This window comes from Mesoplodon densirostris, chromosome 14 (genome assembly GCF_025265405.1).
Source record: "Mesoplodon densirostris isolate mMesDen1 chromosome 14, mMesDen1 primary haplotype, whole genome shotgun sequence".
In the NCBI taxonomy this organism is placed as follows: Eukaryota; Metazoa; Chordata; class Mammalia; order Artiodactyla; family Ziphiidae; genus Mesoplodon; species Mesoplodon densirostris.
The window spans coordinates 79132695-79147667 of NC_082674.1; the positions used below are offsets into that span (position 1 = coordinate 79132695).

The 14973-nt window shown below is 40.4% G+C and overlaps 1 protein-coding gene across 1 annotated transcript in view; it reads left to right on the forward strand.

The window, feature by feature from the left end:
* The window catches only part of EIF2AK3 (eukaryotic translation initiation factor 2 alpha kinase 3), a 63322-nt gene extending 49682 nt beyond the window's left edge, over positions 1-13640 (forward strand). The window contains exons 14-17 of the mRNA XM_060117673.1: positions 2152-2319; positions 6245-6346; positions 11110-11172; positions 12477-13640. Of these exons, the coding sequence (XP_059973656.1) occupies positions 2152-2319; positions 6245-6346; positions 11110-11172; positions 12477-12677 (534 nt within the window). The 3' untranslated portion in view covers positions 12678-13640. The remainder of the gene's footprint in view (positions 1-2151; positions 2320-6244; positions 6347-11109; positions 11173-12476) is intronic.
* The last annotated feature ends 1333 nt before the right edge of the window (positions 13641-14973 follow it).

Here is a 14973-nt window from a genome sequence, read left to right on the forward strand (position 1 = left end):
AGTGATTCAGTTTTTTATATATATACATATTCTCAGTTGAAAACCTATGTATTCTGTTCATTCTGACCTATCATTGAGCCTAATGTTAAACCTTCTAGGCCCTCTAACCTTTTTGTATTTTGGTCACGTGTTTGTCACGTATCAGTCTCAACATAGCTGCCAGAAGTTCTCAGGGCTCCGTGTTTTAAGCCTTTTGGAGGTGTTGGGGAGAAAAGTATCACTTTCCCCCGCTATTGATCAGAAGTCCTGGGTTTTCTTTTTTTTTTTTTTTTTTTCATTTAAATGAGCTTTTTTTTTTAAATTAATTTTTATCGGAGTATAGTTGATTTACCTGGTTTTCTTCTCATCGATAAGCCAGGAACACATATGCATCCCTAAACCAGTCGCCTGGCCAGAGGCTGGGATTATGCTGATTGGTGGATGCAAGTTCTGGATGCAACCTCTAGGTAACATCCCGTATGAACCATGGACTTGCTGCCCGGAAGAAGAGAGTCCCCAAAGTCACATCAGGATACTTCTGGTGGAAGCGCAGGGGGATGGAAAGATGCTGGAGGACCAAAAAAAAAAAAAAAAAGTCTGTTAGTGTTGAGTAAATAAGAGCTGACAGCAGAGCACGGAGAGGGGAGGAAAGATGAAATTTAAGGCAGTCTAATCCTGTCTCTCTTACAAGGTTATTTGAGGGAAAGGAGGAGGGTATCACTATAGATGTTGGTTGTATGCAATAACTTCATTGGTTCAAAGTCCAAACTGTATGATGGCACTTTGGAGTTTTGAAATAAAATGTTTTCTGTCTGGCAGTATTTGAAGCCCAGTGAAAGTCACTTTTGTGAGCTAAATGGCTTCCTTTTCCCTTATTTCAAGGGCTATGAATGGTGGTCATGTGGGCTGAGAGTAGGCTCTAGGGAAAGACGATGTATTTCATGTAGGGGATTTTAGGTTTGAGGAGCCTGTGGTTAGATGTATCTTATGAGCAGTTGCATATGAGAGTTTAGAACTCGGGACGGGGGTTGTGGGGTGTATGGGAGCCTGTGAGTATTAGAAGAGGCAACACAAGATTGTAGTTAAGAGCTCTTATTCTCCTTGACAGCCTACCTTCCCCTCTCAGACACAAGCCCGAAGATCAGTCTGTTTCGTTCATTCACCAAATAGTAGTGATTAGCTACCGTAGGGCAAGAATTGGACACGTGGCAGTGGAGCAGAAGTGTTTTTCTCACGGAGCCAGACTGCCTGGGTTTGAATCCCTGCTCTACCCCTTACTAGCTGGGTAACCTTGGGCAACTTACTTAACTTCTCTGGGCCTCAGTTTTCACATCTGTGAAATGAGGGACCACTAGGACTAAAAGCGTTGTATTACATGAGTTAATAGTAATGAACTACTTAGATCAGCTTCTGGCTCATTGCAAGTGCTATATATGCATTTGCTATTATTATTATTATTATTATTATTATCATGGCTTAGGTCACAAATATAGAGGAGCTTGCCAAGGGAGAGTATATAGAATGATGAGATTGAGGTTTAAGTACCCTAGACCCTAGGGAATGTGAATCTCTAAGAATTTATTTAAATAGATGTTCAGGGACTTCCCTGGTGGCGCAGTGGTTAAGAATTCACCTGCCAATGCAGGGGACACGGGTTTGAGCCCTGGTCCGGGAAGATCCCACATGCCGTGGAGCAGCTAAGCCCGTGCGCCACAACTACTGAGCCTGAGCTCTAGATGCCGCGAGCCACAGTTACTGAAGCCCTTGTGCCTTGTGCCTAGAGCCTAGAGCTGCAACAAGAGAAGCCGCCGCAATGAGAAGCCCCGCACCACAACAAAGAGTAGCCCCCGCTCGCTGCAACTAGAGAAAGCCCGTGCACAGCAACGAAGACCCAACACAGCCAAAAAATTAATAAATAAAATTTAAATGAATAAATAGATGTTCAATAGATATTCACTCCCTTTGCTACCCTTGCCTCTTCTTTACTCACAGTACTTGTCTAGCATCGAAGGATTGTTTTTATTTTCATATTAGCCCATTGTAAAGAGAAACATGCTTGAGAATATCTAGTGTCTTGTATTTATTTTCTGTAGTCATTTAAATAATTCTCTTCACTGTCTCTCCTTCTCCATACACACCCACCATGCTTTTGTCTGTTTCATTTTTTTCCAGCCTTCCAACATATTCTTTACAGTGGATGATGTGGTCAAGGTTGGAGACTTTGGATTGGTGACTGCAATGGACCAGGATGAAGAAGACCAGCTGGTCCTGACCCCAATGCCAGGGTACCCCAGACACACAGGGCAAGTGGGGACCAAGCTGTATATGAGCCCAGAACAGGTGAGCCTTTCGTTTTCCTTCTGAGGAATAAATAGATTTTTAATTAGGGTGGCAGGAAGCTAGATGTGCTCCATGAATCTCCATCTGTGCTGTGTTTAAAATACCCAGTAAAATAAAAGCTGAAAATGATGAAAACTGGCAGAAGTGTTCCACAGGCAACACAGCTAGGGTACAATTCCACAACGTGGATTGGGGTGTGGAGGAAGAAAAATACTAAAAATGCATGAAATGTGCTCACCCTCTGAACTGGAACCTGACAGCAACCAGAAACTTAGAATGAGATTTTGAATGTCCTCCTCCCAAACTTAATTGTCATTCACCCTGTGTGAACTATGCAGGAACTGTTTTCAGAGCCAGCTGGAGGTAGTGTTCTAAGCTGTTCTCTACGATAATCCACAGGCAGCTTCCAGAATGTACCATGGCCGGAAATAAAGGTGGACAGGCTGAGCTATGTTGCCTTGTGGGATGCTTAGTCTTCCAAGGAAAAGCTCCATAAACTGAACAGAGACTGGAAGAGTGGTGGTAGCAAGGCATCCTGGGAGCTTCAGCACAGCATCCCTGGCCACCACTACGCTGATGGTATTCACAAGCTTACATATGCCTAGATCGGCGGTTCTCAGACTTTCTGATCAATGCCTGTTTATACTTGTAAACATGATAGAGAGCTCAAGAATTTTTCTTAAGGAATTTTATCCATCAGTATTTACCATATTAGAGATTAAAACAGAAAGTTGTAAAATTTTTAATTCAGTTAAAAATGACAATATTAAATCTATCACATCTTCAAGATATTTTCTGAAAAATAAATATTTTCCAAAAGAAAACTAGTGAGAAGAGTGGCATTTACTTACGTTTTTGTAAAGCTCTTTACTGTCTGACTTAAAAGAGATTTCATATCTGCTCTTGCATTTAATCCCTTGCACTATGTTATTTTGGTTGAAGTATATGAAGAAAATCTGACTTCACATAGATAGGCAGTTGGAAAAGGAGGAATATTTTAATACCATTTTCAGGTAGTTGTGGGCATTCTTCTTTGACAGCATATCAAAATACAATAAGCAAAAGTTTCTGAAGAGTCATTTGCCCTGAATCTAAAACCATAGCAGTGAACATTTTGTATTCTGTTACTTTAACATCCGTTGGTCCGTTTTGCGCATTGAATGGACCTTTGACCCACGCATGATTTTATAAAATTGTGCATTGGTCATTTGGAAACTATTGGTTCCCTAAGTTATGCATCTTTTCCAAAAGTTGTCACAATTCACTATACAGTATTAAAAAAATCACTCTGGTTAATATCACCACCAATCTCACCAGAAGAGGCTTTAAGTATTAGGAAGCTGTCAGGTTCCCAGTGATGGACACAAATTTGCCAAAATTCTGACATTCACTTCAAAGCTCAACTTTTATTTTTGGCAACAAATACTGTCAGTCTTCCTTGAAGTTCCATTCTCACTTTGTTCATCTTTAAGAAAATATCTGTCAGGTATCCAAGTATGAATAACCACAGTTTGTCTACCAGCTGTTCTTTCAAGTCAAAATGGAGCTCTATGAAAAGAGCATCTGGTTCATATAGTAACTCAATTGCACAAATGCTTTCTCTTGAGACAACCATTGTATTTCGGTGTGGAGCAGAAATGCTTAATGAATACTCTGCCCATTTTGTCACACAGAATATTAAAAAAATGCATACCTAAGGGGGAAGATATAATAAAATGAAAAATTTTTACTGCTTCAGCAAGGACATTTTAAGTGAAACTGTCTTCCTCCCTCCCTTTCTTCCTTCCTTTCATTGAAGAACATAATTACTACTAGTATGGTTCGGTGCTGCTGCCTTGGTTCAGCAGTGCAAATGTCAACACAGTGAAAAGACAAATCATGTCTCAGAATTATTATGAAAACAGTCTCGACTTTGTAGACCTCCTGAAAGCGTGTTGGCGTCCCCAGGGATCCACAGACCACACTTTGAGAACTGATGGATTAGTTTATCTTTGGAAGGTTATATCAGAGACCAGTCACAGGAACTGACCTTTATTTTACTGTTGTACAGTATCCTTTTAGACTTCTTGAGTTGTTTGCATTATTCACGTGTTTTCTTTTTTATGCGTAAATTTTATTTTTTTATTTAATTAAAGAAATTTTTAAATAGAACCCTATACTTAGACATCTTGAATTTCAAGATAAGGGAAAAATAGTGTAAGTATTTAGGTGCGAAAAAAAAGCACGTTACAGCTTAAAGAGCTTGTTTTCTATAACACTCAACCCTGGAGGACAATAAATCAACATTTACAGTTTGGATGAAAAATAGCTGTGACCCACAAATCATGTTTCTGGCCATAAAGTTATTCGTATAAAAGAAATTCGGCATTTTTAGGTAGGTAAGAGTTAAAAAAGAATCTCTTAAGTGAAAAAAGCCAGGGGCAGAAATGTGTGTATAGTGTGTAAAGGAGGGAAAGATAGCTATATACTTGCTTATGTTTATAGAAAGAGCTCTGGAAGGATGTACAGGAAACAAATAGTTTTGGGGGCGGTAGGTAGAGGAGAAGTGACTGGTGGAGACTGGGCAGATAAGGGATGGACAGGAGGGAAGCTTGACTGTATACTTCTTTTTGAATCATGTGAATGTGTTACCTATTAAAAGTGAGTTTAAGAAGGGAAACATTTGTTTTGGATGTTTTAGTGACTTAGACATTTTGCTGTTAGGAATATCACTGTGATAACCATCCCTGTGTACAAATCTCTGTCTGCGTTTCCATCTACCCCTGGGGTGGATGAAATTTAAATAGAACCATTAAGTGGTAGTAAACATTTATTGCCAGGTTGCTTTCATGAAGGTGTGTTAATTAATATTCTCCAGATAGTGTATGAGGTGTCCTTTTCACTGTACCCCTGTAAACTCTGTTTTGAACATATTTTCTTTGAATACTTCCCAGACCCCAGTAACAGCTAAGGCAAGAGAGGAAGATGGTGTAGCCTGATGCAGTCACTGGAACTTCCCACCTGATAGTCTATAAGCAGAAAGGCAGGCTGGGTCTCAGAAGGAACCAGGGAGACAGGTATCAAGTGTAGTTTAGAGAGGAGGTTGTAAAGGGTTCCTCATCCTTGACAAATACCTTGTGACCCCCCCAACAAGAAATGCTGGTGTGAGTATTCCCAAAGGGAGGGCTTCCTTGGCCTTTGCCAAATGTCGTTATGTGCCTAGAGTCATTTTCCCAAATAAAAGGGGTCTTCTGAGTCCCCAGGAGGGCACTTTTAATTTGAATGAGGCTTTGTTTAATAGAGTAGTTGGGTTGTAATTCGTTTGTTCATTTTAACAAGTAAGTATTTATTGAGGGCCTTCTCTGTACTTAACCCGGTGCTGGATGGTGAGAATTCAAAAGAAGCAGTTCCCTTCCCTCCAGGACTTTATAATCTAGTTGTGAAGAATAAGAAATAACACACATGAAAAATACAACCAAGAATGCAGTGAAGTCCATAATTACGTGCCGTAATGAGGGCTAACCACGGTTGATTAGTGGTTTGGAGTAATGAAGATTTTCTCATAAAAATAGGTGAGGACTAAGATGGTTAGAAATGAGAGATTTGCTTTAGATAGTGCTCGCTTTGAAAAACTTCACCCCAGGGGTAGGGGGAGCAGCTTTTCCTGGCTCCTGGCTCCAGGTTTCTGCTGGGCCTATTTTACTGATGCATATCTCAGAGCTATACCTGGGCTTCCTTCTGTAATGCTGAGTACTTTAATTACTCTTGCTGCGGTGAATTGAAGAAAAGAGGCTTGAGAGATGCTTAACTCTTAGCTAACATTTCTCCCCGTACGCTTAAACCAAGAAGAGACTGAGTCAATATCTGGATTCACTGATGCCGTATTATCCGTTGTACTGTCTCCGTGGATGTTTTCCTAATATTTCTTCTTTGTTTGGGATTTCAGATTCATGGCAACAACTACTCTCATAAAGTGGACATCTTTTCTTTAGGCCTCATTCTCTTTGAATTGCTGTACCCATTCGGCACTCATATGGAGAGGGTCAGGGTAAGTGTTCCCCCCTCAAAAAAGGTAGAGAAAGAAAATATTAAATCTTAAATTCACAAAAGAAAGAGTTTTAGAAGAAGAGTAACTTACTCCTAATACCAGCAGACTGGTTGACGTAGAAGAGGTCACGTGAGTGACGCAGAAAGGATTTGTCAACTGTTTGCTTCCACAGAAAGCTCAGTCTTCAAAAATTGTTGAGTCGAGTTGTCTGTTCCTTGTTGTTGCTTAAATTCATCATAACTTAACGATATCTCGCACTCAAATTTGCAATAAGTGCAAAGCACAGGGTAAAGGAGTGAGGGTGACGGTGTTGGTTGGTCAGAGAAGAATTTTCCAGAGGACAAGTGGCCATACACTCACACACTTAAAAGGTGGCAAACTAAGCATGATTAGGTTTTTTTTCCCTCTCAAAATAAACCAAGATGATGATGGCCTTTAAGGAAAACAGTACTGAAAGTCTTTTCAAAGTAGACCTCTGTCGCATTCTTCCCCATACTTCATAAGTGGTTACCCTCCACTTTTCCAGCTGTTGTCCCTGTACTTACTTCCGTATTTGCAAAGTTTATGTCCTTATCACCATTTCTTAATTTATCAGTGTTAGACCTTATCTGTTGACTCCTGGCCAGGGTAGAACAGGATGTAGTTCTCACATAGAACTAAAAGGACCTACCAAGTGTTCTATACAATAAATAGGAAAAAAAGAAAATAATTTAAAAATCAAAGTGGCTAAATTTCAGAATACCAGAGGTAAAGGCACTAAAAGCTTCCAGAAAGGAAAATAAAACAGGCCCAACGTATGTTAAAGGATCCGGAATCATATGGCATCAAAATTTAAGTAGTTATGGGGAATTCCCTGGTGGTCCAGTGGTTAGGATTCCACGCTTCCACTGTAGGGAACACGGGTTCGATTTCGATCCCTGGTCAGGGAACTGAGATCCCACATGCCTCACGGTGTGGCCAAAAATAAATTAATTAAAATAAATTTAAAAAACAAAGTATTTTAAAAAAAATTTGTGTAGTTAATAAGGATATCAAAAGACACTGTCAAGAAAGTGAAAATAGGGCTGCCCTGGTGGCGCAGTGGTTAAGAATCCGCCTGCCAAAAAAATAAAAAAGAATCCGCCTGCCAATGCAGGGGACATGGGTTCGAGCCCTGGTCTGGGAAGATCCCACATGCCACGGAGCAACTAAGCCCATGTGCCACAACTACTGAGCCTGCACTCTAGAGCCCGCGAGCAACAACTACTGAAGCCTGCACGCCTAGAGCCCGTGCTCCACAACAAGAGAAGCCACCGCAATGAGAAGCCCATGCACCGGAACAAAGAGTAGCCCCCACTCACCACAACTAGAGAAAGACCGCGCTCAGCAACGAAGACCCAACGCAGCCAAAAATAAATATATTTATTAAAAAAAAGAAAGTGAAAATACAACCCACAGAAAATATTTGTGAATCATGTATCTGATAAGGTTCTAGTATCCAGAATATATAAAGAACTATTGCAGTTCAACAACAAAAAGACAACCCCATTAAAAAAATGGGCAAAGGACTTGAACAGACATTTCTCTGCAGAAGACTACAAATGACCAATAAGCACAACACCATTATTCATCAGGGAAATGGCAATCAAAATCACAGTGAGATACCACTTCACACCATCTAGGATGGCTAGAATAAAACAAAACAAAAACGGAAAAGAAGTGTTGGCGAGGAGATGGAGAAATTAGAACCCTTGTGCATTGCTGGTAAGAATGTAAAATGATGCAGCCACTGTGGAAAACAGTTTGACAGCTCCTCAAAAAGTTAAACATGGAATTACCATATGACCCAGCTGTTCTACTCCTAGGTATAAACCCAAGAGAAATGAAAACATAGGTCCACACAAAAACTTGTACACAAATGTTCATAGTAGCATTTTCATAATAGCCAGAAAGTAGAAACAACCCACATGTCAATCAGCTGATGAATGGCAAAGCAAATGTGGTTTACCCATACAGTGAAATATTATTCAGCCATGAAAAAGAAATGAAATACTGATACATACTACAGCACAGGTGAAACTTGGAAACATCACACTAAGTGAAAGAAGCAGACATAAAAGACCACATACTGTATGATTCCATTTATGCAAAATGTCCAGAATAGGCAAATCCATAGAGACAAGGTAGATTAGTAGTTGCCAAGAGCTGGGGATAGAAGGGGATGGAGAGTGATTGCTTAATAAGTACAAGGTTTTTCTTTGGGTGATGAAAATGTTCCGGAATTAGAGAGTGGTGATGGTTGTACAACATTGTGAATAGAATAAAAGTCACAGACTCATACACTTTAAAATGGTTAAAATGGTGAATTTTATTTATGTGAATTTTATTTCAGTAAACACATTTTCTAAAATATGTAGTTATGTAAAAATTTTTTGGTTAAATTAAGCCATGCAAATATTGTTCTATGCTAGACCAAATAATGTACCCTGACTTTCTTTTCATTCTGATACAATCCTTTTTTTCAGAATTGCCTTTTCTCAATTGCTTAGTTTTCTATGAACCTTTGCTGTAATTTTTAACAAATGTGCAAAAGTCTGTCACATATCAAACAATATTTTCTCTGTGCTTCAGTATAGCTTATCCAGATAGATAGATAGATAGATAGATGGATTGATTTAATTTGTTTTCCCCTGGAGTCTTTCCTCAAAGCTTTGTTCTCCAGTCTGGACCAGTTGCCCCCTAGACCTTCTGTAAGCTGTCATCCAAGGATGCACTTCCCTACTCTCCTGGCTTGGATCCCTTGTTTCCTAGCTTCCATGTTTTGCTTTGTTTTATTTTCTTGCACTACTCTTTTATTTTGCTGGAGCACATTCTGCAGTAAATTCCTCAGAAACAATGTATGAGAAAGAAATTTTTAGAGTCCTCGGGTATCTGAAAATGTACCTTTTTTTCCATTTTCATACATAACTGATAAATTGGCCAGGTTCCAATTCTAGATGGAAAATAACTTTCCTTCAGAACCTTGAGAGCATTGCCCCATTTCCTTACAGCTTCCAGCGCTGCTGTTGAAAAGCAGATACCATTCTGGCGCCTGATTTTTTAATATAGGGTATCTTGGACCTGTTACATTTTCGTTTCTGGAATCTTTAGGGCTTTAGTTTTATCAGTGCTGTTACAAAATTTAGTCCTTTCACTGATCTTTTCCCCCTGCCACCATTGTACTTAGCACTTGGTAGATTCAGTTAGAAGAGGTGAATCCTTCAGTTCTAGTAAATTTCTTATATTATTTTTGATAAATTCTCCAATTTTTCTGTTTTTTTTTTCTTTTCCTGGAACTCCTGACTTAATCCTAAAAATGCCTAATTTTTTTCCCTCCTATTTTCCATCTTTGTCTTTTTGTACTACATTTTTAAAAAATTTTATTTATTTTATTTTTTGCTGTGTTGGGTCTTTGTTGCTGCACGCACGCTTTTCTCTAGTTGCGGTGAGCGGGGGCTACTGTTCATTGTGGTGCGCAGGCTTCTCATTGCAGTGGCTTCTCTTATTGCAGAGCATGGGCTCTAGGCGTGTGGGCTTCAGTAGTTGTGGCACATGGGCTCAGTAGTTGTGGCTCACGGCCTCTAGAGCGCAGGCTCAGTAGTTGTGGCACACGGACTTAGTTGCTCCATGGCATGTGGGATCTCTCCGGACCAGGGCTTGAACCCATGTCCCCTGCATTGGCAGACAGATTCTTAACCACTGCGCCACCAGGGAAGCACTGTACTATTTTTTGCAGGAGTTCCTTAACTTGTTATTCTAACTTTCCTAAGTCCTTTATTTTGACAATCCAGTTTTTATTGTCCAAGATTGTTCCATTTTTATAGTATTTCGCTCTGTTTACATGAATTCAGTATCTTCACATTGCTGAGAATCTCAATTACGTGTATGTATATATTTTAAGTTTTCTTCCCCCATATTGTCTCTTTCCTCTGGGTTTTTTTTTTTTAACTTTCTGTTTTGAAATTATTATAGATCCACAGGAAGTTGCAAAGACAGAGAGATACCCTCCACCCACTTTCTGCTGACAGTTACATTTGACATAATTACAGTACAACACAAACTTGACATTGGTACAGTGTATGTATATAGTTCCATGTTTTTTGGGGTTTTTTTGCGGTACGCGGGCCTCTCACTGTTGTGGCCTCTCCCGTTGCGGAGCACAGGCTCCGGACGCGCAGGCTCAGCGGCCATGGCTCACGGGCCCAGCCGCTCTGCGGCATGTGGGATCTTCCCGGACCGGGGCACGAACCCGTGTCCCCTGCATCGGCAGGCGGACTCTCAACCACTGCGCCACCAGGGAAGCCCAGTTCCATGTTATTTTATTTCAGTATAGGTTTGTGTAACCGCCACTGCAGTCTAGATACAGAAGTGTCACATCAACACAGAAAACTCCGTCTTGCTACCCCCTTACAGTCACACTTATTTCACTCCCTACGAGCATCTCTGAGTCTTTTAATGATTTGTGTGTGTGTATGTTTCTCATTGCTGATAATCCTTAGCTGTCCATTCATATTTAAGAATAGGGCTCTTGGAGAATTCCCTCACCGCAACTAGAGAAAAGCCCGCACGCAGCAACGAAGAGTACTGCTCGCCACAACTAGAGAAAGCCCGTGCGCGGCAACTAAGGCCCAACGCAGCCAAAAATAAATAAAATAAATAAATTTAAAAAAAAATCTCTCTATGTTTAAATAGATCCACATATCAAAATAGATTTAAAGATAAGTAATACTTTTCTTTCTTTCCAGATCTTAACTGATGTAAGAGATCTCAAATTTCCACCACTATTTACTCAGAAATATCCTCGTGAGGTTGGTATTCATTCTCATCTTTTATTTTCTTTAGAATCTTACTTAGAGCGTGAAGCGTCCTTAGCAGTCAGCTCATCAGTTGCCCCGTTATACAGATGAGGAAGCCTAAGGTCTAGAGAGGAAAGGGACCTGATCCCAAGAACACACAACTTGTTAAAACCAAAGGCTGTGACTCGGTCCCGGGTCCTGAGCCCAGTGCTCGGTGCTCCAAGCTGCATGACATCCCGTCTGGGAAGTGTAACAAACCTTGCGTTTCGATAAGGCTGGACTCCTAGCGCGCCCTCACAGCCGTAGAGTTGCCATTATGATCATGCCATTGATTTCTTTATCTTAGTGAATTTGGGAGAGATCTTAAAAACTGGCTTCTTTTTTATAAAAAGTCACTAATTTCCACTGATTTTGTGTGTTGGAGTTATGCCCCTCAGAGTGACACAGTAAATGGTCCAGAAGAGTGGGAAGGGAAAATTAAGCTGGTCTTGATGGTAAAAACGGTGTGTAATGAATTTTTGAAGTTTCTTTTTGCAGCTTTTGTTTATTTCATAATATGTCCATAAACATTTCACTTTAAAATTTATGTGTTGATAAATCTTGAATTTTCTTAGTAAATTAAGTTTAGGTAAATGAGACTGTGTGGCTAATCATCAAGTTGGAAAAAGTCTAATTGATCTTTCAGTATTATAAGTATAACGAAGGGTTGCATTAAAAATGAACTTTATAACAATATAGAGATATGCCGGCCTAAAATGAAATATATTTTATAAAAACTTTATGTATTTTACAAAGTCGATGAATCAATCCCTGGGGGCGCTCATCAGAATCCATGTTACATTAAAGGGGTTCAAAAAATCAGTAAAAAGGGCTAGGTACTGATCACTGGCATGGTTAATTTTTAATTGAAATCTTTGAGATAATTGTACATTCACATACAATTGTAAGATGAATTTATTTTAAAAGTCAGTGTATGCCTGCGTTTAAAAGATGTGAATGAAGACCTTTTATTATATGTTAGAAAACAACCAATTACCCCAAAATGGTCCATGTGTGTTTGGAGCAGGGGTTGGGCAAACTATGACCCACAGACCAAATCCAGCCTGCTGCCTATTTTGGTAATAAAGTTTTATGGGAACACAGCCAGGCCCACCTGGTTATATATGGTCTGTGGCTGCTTTTGTATTTCAGTAGCAGAGTTGAGAAGTTGTGTCAGAAACTGGCTCGCAAACTTAATATAGAAACATTTGGCTGACTTCTGAATTAGGCAGCTGGTTAGTGGCCCTTTTATTACAAAACAGTTTTTTATCTTTCAGTATGTAATGGTGCAAGACATGCTGTCCCCTTCCCCTACGGAACGGCCTGAAGCTGCAAACATTATTGAAAACGCTATATTCGAGGACTTGGAGTTTCCAGGAAAAACAGTTCTCAGACAGAGGTCTCGCTCCATGAGCTCATCAGGAACAAAACAGTCAAGACACTCCAGCAGCTCCCATAGCCCTTTGCCAAGCAATTAGCCTTAAGCTCTGCTCGCGTCCCTAACGGGTGACACGGAATAGCCCACTCCGAAGGAATGTTGATTTCCAAAATCGTGAACTTGAAAATTTTGTTCTTTGCTCGATTTCATTTTGGACTACTTTTTCTAAATCAAATTTAAACTGGGTTTTGGAGCTCAAACCTTTGAGCCAACTCTTGATTTTTGCTCTGCTCAAGGAGAGGGCTGTCACTAAATCACACGTGTCCCTTTTCCTTCGTTGGTCTCTTGAAATCGGCCGGCCAAGCATCCTAACCCTCACGTTTTGTCTAAGGAGGTGGAAGCAACCCCTCAAATGTATAGAGAGAATTATAAAATGGAAATATTTTTGTAGTACAGAAAAATGAAAGTCCCTACATGTAGTAACTAGACTGTTCTAGAAATACACTTTCTAGAGATACAGTGGTGATTTTGAAACTGATTTCCAAAAAAAGCTGACTCCATTTTTGTCCCTGGTGGGTAAATGAGGAATCTGCATTATTTTGGAGGACAAGTAGCACAAATTGTATAGTGGTTTATGTCCATAGCTAGTTTTCTAGTGACGTTTGTAGCATTAAATAGCTTTATTCCTTAGATGGTTCTAGGGAGAGTTTAAGAGCTTTTTGTACTTTTACCTCCAGTAAAGGGAAAATGAAGCTTTTTGTGTAAATTGGTCAAAAGTTCTGGTTTGGGGAGGAAAAAAGCCGTAGTAAGAAATGAATCATATATTATAACTAACTTCTTCAATTATGGACTTTTAAAATCTAATGAAATCTTAAGTGTCTTAAATATAATACTGTAGGTTGGTATTTTCCCCAAACTGACTGTAGATAACAGTTTAATCATCTAACTTGCTAACATGTTTTTATTTTTCACTGTAAATATGTTTATTTTTTATTTATAAAAATTCTGAACTCAATCCATTTGGGTTGGTGGTGTATAGAACGCACTTAAGTGCGTTAACTATTGTGACTTCTTTCAAGTCTAAATGATTTAATAAAACTTTAAAAAATGATTTATGGTTGATTGTTATTTTGGGGGGAACCAGCCCTGAAATGGTAGCTTTTCAAATTTATAAAATGGGATCATAGGTCTAAGAACAGTCATAACCCTACTCTGAACAAAGCTTACTCCTAACCTGTTCTAAACAGGCATCTTCTCGTCATTTCCCAAGGACTTGACAGGACCAAGTCCTTTTCACAGTTCACTGGACTCATAATCCAGAGACATTAGCTCAGTTCCTACTCGGTGCCAGGGACATAAAGAACACCCTGCCCTAAAGGCAGACCTCGAAGAGCAAAGGCTCTGGCGATGCCAGTTGTGTTGGGATCACAGTGTGTCTGACGTGTACGGTGGAGAGGCATGTGGCATGAGGGCACAAACCAGCTAGACACAACCTTTAAGGGTCAAACGCATGATTATTTCCACCTTACAGGTACGTAATGTCTGACCCACAAAGTTGGAGCGATTTTTAAGCTGGACGCACATGTCACAGATCTTTGTGTGCTCTGGCCTCACTCTCACTTCGCTGTGAGTCTCTGACTTTGTCTTTCTTCCCCATTCTGCTTGGCTCCTGACCGGCCCATCTCTCTTCGTCATCTCTTGGTCGGCCTGCTTCAGTTACCTTTTTCCTTTTCCTCTTCACCCCAGTGAGGGATCCTGTTGATTTCTTCCCAGTCTGCCCACTCAGTCCCGGCTGTGGACCCTTTGACCCTCATGACCACTGAGAGCTAGCTATGAAAATGGTATAATAACGCCATGGTGGGTGTTATTATTGCTATTCTTCTTATGGCGAAACTCGGGTCCAGAAAGGTGTAATTTGCCCAAGATCACAAAGCCAATCAGAGCAGAACTGGGATCAGATCCCAGGAATTCCAATTCCTAGTCAGGGTTTTGTCTATTCCCTTGCACCAAGTTGTCTAAAGGTTTGCAAATATCTTACATGATATAATCAGGCCCTCTTTCATTTTAATTCCGCCTGTGCCTTTGCTGGCTACTAGGATGAAAACAGCCATGGGAAGTTAAGGGGCTGGGCCAGCAGGACCTAGCAACTCCTCAGTGGTAGCCAGAATGGAGTCTCCTGCGTTCTCACCCAGAGCCCTTTCTCCCGACTCCAAACCCTACCTCCCTTCAAGTTGTCGCTTTTTTTGTACTTAATAACCCTTATTTTTTTTTCTTTTTGCAGTACGCGGGCCTCTCACTGTTGTGGCCTCTCCCGTTGCAGAGCACAGGCTCCGGACACGCAGGCTCCGGACACGCAGGCTCAGCGGCCATGGCTCACAGGCCCAGCCACTCCGCGG